The 8,501-nt window shown below is 40.3% G+C and overlaps 1 protein-coding gene across 1 annotated transcript; it reads right to left on the bottom strand.

Moving 5' to 3' along the window:
• Positions 1-353: 353 nt before the first annotated feature.
• Positions 354-7,648, bottom strand: gata6 (GATA binding protein 6). The gene is made up of 7 exons (XM_042498251.1): positions 7,551-7,648; positions 6,090-7,001; positions 5,442-5,614; positions 4,630-4,755; positions 4,433-4,520; positions 4,226-4,323; positions 354-2,448 (listed from the first exon to the last, which is right to left on the bottom strand). Exons 2-7 carry the CDS (start codon positions 6,940-6,942, stop codon positions 2,287-2,289), a joined length of 1,500 nt encoding a protein of 499 aa, XP_042354185.1. The 5' UTR covers positions 6,943-7,001; positions 7,551-7,648; the 3' UTR covers positions 354-2,286.
• Between the last annotated feature and the right edge of the window lie 853 nt (positions 7,649-8,501).

Genomic DNA, 8,501 nt, shown 5'->3' on the forward strand with positions numbered 1-8,501 from the left:
TGTCATTCTAATAAAAAATCTGATCTTTTGCAAAAGAAAGAACAATAAGTGCAATGACGATCTCTAAACTGTGGATGTGGCTGCTGTGTTGTGCTGCACATTCCTCCACACTCAATAAACTCAGCTAAATCAATATGTCAAAGAGCAGACAGATAACGCTAAGCCCAGACATAAATCTTAAACATCTCTAAAAATCTTTTCATGTGGTATTACTCACAGGCCATATTCGCTTAAGTACAGTAAACATTGTGACAGGTACTTTGAGCTGCTGGTTCAAGAGGACACAGGAAAGTGGATTGTGCTTTGAGCCCTCAGGAGGCCGGGAGAAAAGAAAAACTCTTAAGTAAAAAAGCTGTCAGGGAGAATAAAGGCTCGCTTTAATGAAACGTAAGCAGAATGTGGAAGCAAACCACCCAGAAAAAGCTGGAAATCATCATCATTTTTCATTTTTTCATACACATTTTGGTGAATTTCTGAAAATGAAGCACACAATTTCGTTTTTTCCCTTTTTCTCTTTTTTTTCATGTGCTTTCCTCCCAGTCATGAAGACATCTGAGAAAATAAAGTTTTTGTTCTGCCAGGGAGAAACAGGGAGTCAAAGCATGGCTGTGATTGCCTCATACAAAAGTATGCCTGAGTAATATTAATATTATGCAAGAACACAGTTCTTTCAACAATTCTTTTTAAAACACAGGGTAACTGTAAATTCATTTGCGTCATCAAATTTATTGGACTGAAATTTAAATAAAATATTTTTTATTTAAAAGAAAAAGAACAGGAAAAAAGATGCTAGAATAAACAAAAAATAAATAAGTCCAGATGAATGTATGACATGCCCTTTTTGGATGAAGCAAGCTGTGAGAAAAAATAAAAGATAAGAAATAAAACCCTTTTTTTACGCCAAGTTTCACATGTAACTCAGGTTTAACCCCCCCTATGATTTTGTTGTGGCCCAAAATGGCATTTTGGGGCTCCACTCACACTCTGCTGGAGACAAACAGTGTGAAAAATCAAACACAGCCTCTCAAATTTTGATTTTGCATGCCGCCCATGCAGCCATGAATTCAAAAATTTAACACAATGAGCATTTTTAAAACATTGCATTGTAATATTTGCTTCTTTTATTCCCTTCCACTTCAACACCTCATTCTGTTAAACCTCTGGACCCATTACACTCATTTTAATCCTCACAGGGATTAGTCAAAGTCGTCAAAGTAACATGAATTTGTTCAGAGGTGACCTCACTCTCCTCTTTGGTCTAATTTTGGTATAAAAAATGATGCAATAGTACATGCTTGCATTGTGAAAGGTACACAGTTTATAGTGAGTCGTAGTGCAGCCAACAGTTTTCTTTTGCGGTTTATGTCTTGTAACATAAAGGTCAGTAGGCCCACAACTATTCTGGGTGTGCTTTGTTCAAAAAAGCCAACTGCTTTACATGTAAAAGAGTTTTTGTAGCTCTGCTTTGAGAATAGTACCTCAGTGCTGCCATTTCAATGACAGCATTTCAACATTAAAAATTAGCCTGAAAGAGTTGATTATTTGCATTTTTTTCAGTAAATAATTAAACAAAAGATGACATTTATACCCTGTTTAAACCAACCTAGTTTCAGTCAAATACAGTAAGAGCTTTCAGTGAAAAACATGTGCAGATTTAACACTACTGTACTACAAACAACCACTTGTAAAGGAAAAAAAAATAGAAAAGAAGACATCGGTTTAACTTCTACTCTATATTGATATCTTTATTAACAATCATAGCCATGTTTTCAACAATGGAGGATTTATAAATATCTTTTTTCTTTTGATTCATAAAAGTTGTCTTGGCACTTGTGGCATGATTCCAGTTGTGGAAAGAAAAAAAAAATCTAAATGTCCTTAAAGAATATAGCGCTTTATGAAGCAGTGGTATCCAATCAACAGCGAGGAAATCCATTATGTACATGATGGCTTTATTTTAAGAATTCTTTGCCATGGTGGATAGGAGAGTGCATGGCGGAGTCCAGAAACCATCCAAAGCAGGCCACCTGATTGATCATCTGGCCTGGTGATTCCCTTTGTTTTCTTAAAGGCAACAAGATCCCCCACACCAAACCAATCCCAGCTATTCCACGCTCGGATCAAGCTCGCAGTGTGACTGAAGGTCGCCTCACCCTTCTCTCCCCCTCTGTCCGACTCTTCTTGCATCAGCTGCGAGGAAGGAAACAAACATTGCCCCCCAAATACTTCCACTAGCATCCAGACAGAGGGGCCAGGGATTGCTGTCCTCCCAGAGATTTTAGATGTTCAAGCTAAGGCCAAGGGGCACCAGGGTTCACCCCGCACTGAAGCTACATCTGATGGCTGGGACAGACCCACGCTGGTGTACAGGCTGTCCTGTCCTGGGTACTTCACCACTGAGCCGGAGCCGGTTCCTTCCCCTGAGCTGGATAGCACAGATGAACTGACCTAAAAAATCAGAGCACATGAAAAATACTCATTATTACACTGTAAAAAGTTTGACTTTACATTCACAGTAAATTACTGGCTACCAGTTGCATTACTTTCACAGTCAGTTACTACATAATATTTATAGTAATTTATTGTGAAATATTAGACTACATGCTGTAAAATCCTGGAAATAGTCACATCATCTTCATAAATGCATCACTGTATCATTTTTACTATAATTTATTTTGAAATATTACAGTCACATCCTGTAAAATCCTGGAAATAATTTAAAGTGTGGCCTAACTGTTTTTTTTCCAAAGCTGACATTTCTCACTTGACTCGAAGTATTTGTCTCTTTTTCTAATATGATTCATGTTGGACTCATGGGCTGAGCAGACACCATGAACATTTGGAGCTCAGCCCAAATTTAGGGGGTCGAGGCAGGAGCATCATAGTGAGGGTAAAGTGATTATCCAGGACCCCAATTGAAAGAGTGCTCATGAAAAGTCTGGAAAAAAAAGTTTGGTTTTGTTTGCATTTTTTATTTCAAAGTAATTTATGCCATAACTAAGTTAAAATTGACTGAATAAATTGGTTGAAAGACTTATCTTTGTGTTTAAAAAATGTGGGAGCTCTTCAAGGTTCCTCTTACTCTTTAAAGGCACAAAAATAAATGGTTTAGTTCTGTTTTAGGATTTATATTGAAGCACAGCTAGGGCTGAGCGAGCGACATCTTACACTGTCATGTCTTTCCCCAAGAATGGGAATCTGAGGTTCTAAAAAAGAAAAGGAAAAAGAAAGAAAAGTGACTTTGCTTAACAAAAACAAAAGAAATAAAGAAAAGGGAAAACAAATGTGTGTGAAAAGAGAGGAAGGACTAGGGGCCCACAGAGACCACTTTGGTGCTACGTCCCTGGGTCAAGGGAGATTTTTTTTTTTTTTTTACCCATTTACAGCAGCTTATGTGTTATTTTTCAAACCATTTCAGAGTGGTGGACAACAGAGTTTGAGAATGACTAATTCTAAGCCTTCCTGACACCTTAAAAGGACAAAAACTTTCAAAAATTACTATTTTTAAGTTTCATAAAATGTGGGAATTTGGCATAAACAGCATAAAATCTTGAAACCTATTTCCAACTGAGTTCACAGAATAAACACATGAATCCATTCCCATAATAATCTGGGCTGCTCTGATTGCAAATCAAGGCTTCCCAACAATGTTGAGTAAATGTTGGTTTTTCAAACTTTATATTAATCATTTCAGACAGAAGAACATTTACTCAATTATATATATATTTATTGTTGGGTTTTTTTGTTTGTTTGTTTGTTTGTTTGTTTGTTTGTTTGTTTGTTTATCTGAATGGCGCAAAGTTAGAGGTATTCAAAACCTAACAGATTCCAGAAAACATGCAGAGCCCCAGAAGCCACCTGGCCTACTCCACCCCTAGTTTAGCTCATGAAATGTCAAAAAAAAGCCACTAATCGTGAGTAATGTGTAGCTCATGTCACTGAAATGTTATCGTGACACATTAGTTAACATCAGTCATCACCGCAGAGCATCAGTCAGCCTGCATGTGATATTTTACAGTAAAACACCTGCTGCGAGAAATGCTTTCAGTTTGTTCTTTAGAAAATATTCAACCCCATCACGTCCAAGTCTGATATTCAGAATAACTGAAAGGATGGCGTTTTATAATTGACTTTATGTTTTATATAATCCTTATGTCTCCAATTATAATGTGATGCTTTAAATTGGACGTTTTGATGTAATTTAAATGTAAATAAATAGTCTTACCCCTGACACCTGTCCGGAGGGAGAGCTGGTTTTCGAGCAATCTTCAGAATTAGATGAAGATGTGGATGTGGGAGTCATAGACACAGAGTTGTTATTTCCTAAAAAGATTTTTTAAAATACATATATTTGAAATCATATTTTTGAAAAACAATATGTTTGTAATAAATAACCACTAGATTATATGACCAATAATTATCAGTGACTCACCAGAGGATCCCTTTGCTTTATTCAAGGTCTTCGGTTTTCTTTTTCTCGTCTGGATTCCCTCTTTCTTCATGGCGAGCGGCCGAGGTACCTGCACATTTCAATATTTTTGGATACCAATCATTATTTATTTTTTATTTGTGGTGTGTTTATTTATGTAAGTACGTTGGAAAGATGTGCGAAATTAAATTTTCACTCACCCCGTGTAATTTTGTGTAGAGTCCACACGCGTTACACACCGGCTCTCCCTCCGCGTTTCTGCGCCACAAAGTGGTCGTGCTGGTTTGACAGTTGGCGCAGGACAGGCCGATTCTTCTGGACGTGGACTGGAGACAAAAAACATAACCATTAAAAACGAAACACACCTGGAGAGGAAGGAGATGTTAATAGATCTGTCAACGCGTGGAGTCTTAGTCTGTCTTAAGGTTTAAAGCCAATTTCCTAACAATAATACGGGCGATATTATGATTTCCATTTAACTGGCATTTACGCACGACTTTTTACAGGATGTTGATTTTCAGGGAGTCATGTGTGACGTCTGATTCCCAGTAAAAAAAAACAAAAAAAAAAAAAACAACAACTGTGCGTAATACATGCGCGTAATAGCACCAGGAAAGGAAGTCGGATTAAATTACCCAACAGAGGCGCTGGATGGATCGACAGATTAAGTGCCTAATTAATTGCGTTAAGAAATATCTCCGCGTATGTATGGTTTTAATTCAGTTAAATCATTTTCCTTTAATTCCTTTGAAATAGATAATGGGAAAGGTACGAAGAGGAGCCAATCTAACTCAATTTCTATGATTTCTGACTGATAAAAGATCTCTCCCCGTTTTGAGTAGTCACAGATATAACGAGACCAAAATTATTAGGAAAAAAAAATCAACTCTAAACTCAAGCATAAACGTCTTCTTTCTGCAGTAGACACTCTGCATATCATCGACGATGACCTCCAGTCACTGTTTGAAACGATTAGGCAGGAAATGGAGCGGTTAAGTGGTCCCCTGCTTACCGTCCGTTTCTGTGGTTTAATTAATGGCCGGCTCAGCCCATTCATTTTGCTGTAAAGGCCGCAGGCGTTGCAGAGAAAGTGGCCCGTGCCGTCGCGCCTCCAGAGCGGCGTGGAGATGGAGCCGCAGTTTACGCACTCTCTGCTCTCCCCCATGTCGTCGAGAATATCTGAAACTGAAAAGACTTAAATCAGTATGCGTTTTTAAACATCCAAATCTGCACACATGTTGTAGTTTTTAAAGGGGAATGCATTTCGGTGAAGCAAATTAAATCAGATGCAAAAATTCCATGTTATAATCCTTTATATATATTTAGACTTTTTTATTTTTAACTTAAATAATTTACTGCAGGCCTGTGCGCACAAATAGGCCTTGTTTTTCTTTTAGTATTCACACACTCGCGCGCACCTTCAGACAAAATAAATTTTAAACATAAGAATAATATTTTTGTACTACTTTATCCAGCGTAGCATGAGTAGGACAGCTGGCGTCCCCGCGGAGATCAGTTACAAAAGCGCACTGAGGTTTCAGTGTTTTAACTTAAGACACGTCAGCTGTTGCATGCCTGATTAACAGAATTTAATCATTTTCTCAGACAGAGAGGATGAAAAATTTTCCATCACTATGTCCTCCTTTGCTTTTTTTCTTACCCCCGTTTGGTCCCCGAATCAAGGGCGCGCCTCTGCTCTGCAAGGTGTGCAGCATGGTGTTATCAAAAGGTCCCCCGGTCCAAGGCGAGGGCAGCTGGGAGAGCTGCGGTGCAACGTAAGGGGAGTACGGACTCGCGTAGGTCCCGCTGAGGGGCCTCGAGAGCCCGTACTGGTCCCTGCTGCTCACATTCAGCGTGTTACTGTAGCCGGTGTCCCGGGGCGTCCCGTTATTCATAGGCGGACTCGGAGGGTAGTGAAACCGACTGGAGGTGTGTGGGCTGCCGGTGCTGTAGGAGGGGCTCTCCGGGGCGGACTGCGACCAGACCGAGTGGTTGGAGACGGCGTGGCTGGGCTGCGCAGAGCCGCTGGCCTGCAGGTACGAGAGGCTGGGTATCATGGGGCCCACCCGGGAGCTGGGGACATACACGGGGGAGTTTGGGTTGGAGTGCATATAACCGCCAGTGGAGGAATCATATCCAGTCTGGTTCTGGGCTGCGGCGATGGCCAGTGTTTGGTACATGTCGGTGGGGTCCACCAGCAAGCTCGCCTTGTGCGCTCCGCTGGTGAGGACGATTTTGCTGCCTTGGTCTAAATCCGTAAAGAGCGGGATGTCCTCGGCGGTGGTCAGGGTGTTGTTATGGTGTCCGAAGTGAACGTAGGAGTGTAGTGACGATCTGCCGTCGGAGCGGCGGTGTCCCAGTGCGTCAAGGTCGCTCGGCGGTGTCCTCAGCTCATCCGAGGTGGGAGCGTCCCTCCTGCTGTCACCGTGCAGGTAGGTCTGCTCAGCCGGTGACCCTGGGCTGCTGGAAACTTCTCGCTTGACCATGGACCAGCTGTTTTCGCCCAGGTCCATCCAGGAGCACTTTCCATACACCGTAGGGGTTAATAAAAATGGTCAGGGAGTAGTCTACCCTGTGACAGAAAAGAGTTGGAACCGTTAGAAAGCGAGCATGTGTGCGTAAAATTTGTCCCGTAAACATCTGGGTAGAAACTCTCAGGAAAGTTTCTGGAAAAACGCAAATCTGATGCGCAACTTGGTTTCATCTTCACATTTCCACAATAACAAAAAACTGCAAGACTCTGACAACTCGATTCACGGCGCGTTCACTGCTGTATCATCTATAACTCCAATAAAACGCACCCAACCGCAGTGACTGCCCCATCGAGCGCTCTTAAGAGGCACTGGATTCGTCCGTGTCAAATCTCTGTCCTCCCACACACACGCACAACACACACACATAACAGATAGGAAACAAAACGCAATATGTCTTCACAGCAAAAGAGATAACCGTTTGATAAGACCCAAAACAGATAAGGGCCGAGGGGCAGGCTGGAGCGATAAAACAATACCCCCGAAATGATGATTTCTGCCGCCAGATGTTTAAACCAACTGTGTTTGAGAGAAAAAGATAATAAGAGAAGAGGAAAAAGAGGAGACATTTGTCGCTTTCCAGCACATACCTGCTAGTTGTGTGCCATAGGTCGCACGCAAAGTTCCTAATAGTGAGTCTCTGCTTCTCCTGGAAGTAATGGGAAACGTTAGTGCGGTCTGACGAGGTTTAAGAGAGGAGGCGCTTCTGGTGGCTGCGGCTGCAGGAGGCGGACCAATCATGAGGAGCGCGAGCGTCTGGAAACACGATGGGGGTGCCAGCCTGTGAACTCCTCCAATCAATCACACGGAGAAACACAGACCGAGAGGGAGAAAGAAAAAGCGATGTGATCACGTTTGAGCCTTATAATAATTTGCAGCAGAGAGTTTTCAGTTTTGGGCAGACATGGAGCCCCACCCCTTCTGCTTTTTAATTTTATCAAATGTTATTCCTAAAAAATTACTAACTCATGTTTGAAGTCTAAAACTAAATACTGTTAACATTTTAAAGATTATTTTTCTAAATTGTATTTTCCAGTATTATCATACTTCTGTTTTGCTCTATAACGTTGGTTTAAATTACTCACTGACACTTATTTTTTTATTTTATTTATATGTATTTATTTTTTCTTTTCATTTCATTTTATTTATGATTGATTTCATTATTATCATTTATTTTTTATTTAAGAACCTCTACTAATTACTACTAGTTAAGTGCTGTACTTGAACACAGTTTGAGTTACCTTTACTTAAATGCTTCCATTTTATTTTACACCTTCTTCGGTGAAATTCAGAATGAAAGATTATAAAATGCACTGCACTTTATTCATCTGAAAGCAGTTATACTTTCCTGGTTATGATTTTACATAAAAATTGTATGGTCGGTTGATAAACAAAACAAATAATTACGCAATAAAACTGCACAACAGTATAAAACTAAGTCAAAATTATCTCCAGTAATTGCAATAGTAAAATGTTACTTCTACATGAATGCACCATTAACAGTAATCCAACAATTATAGTAAACGCCAATAAAACAATTA

The sequence above is a fragment of the Plectropomus leopardus genome, chromosome 12, assembly GCF_008729295.1.
Source record: "Plectropomus leopardus isolate mb chromosome 12, YSFRI_Pleo_2.0, whole genome shotgun sequence".
Taxonomy (NCBI): Eukaryota; Metazoa; Chordata; class Actinopteri; order Perciformes; family Serranidae; genus Plectropomus; species Plectropomus leopardus.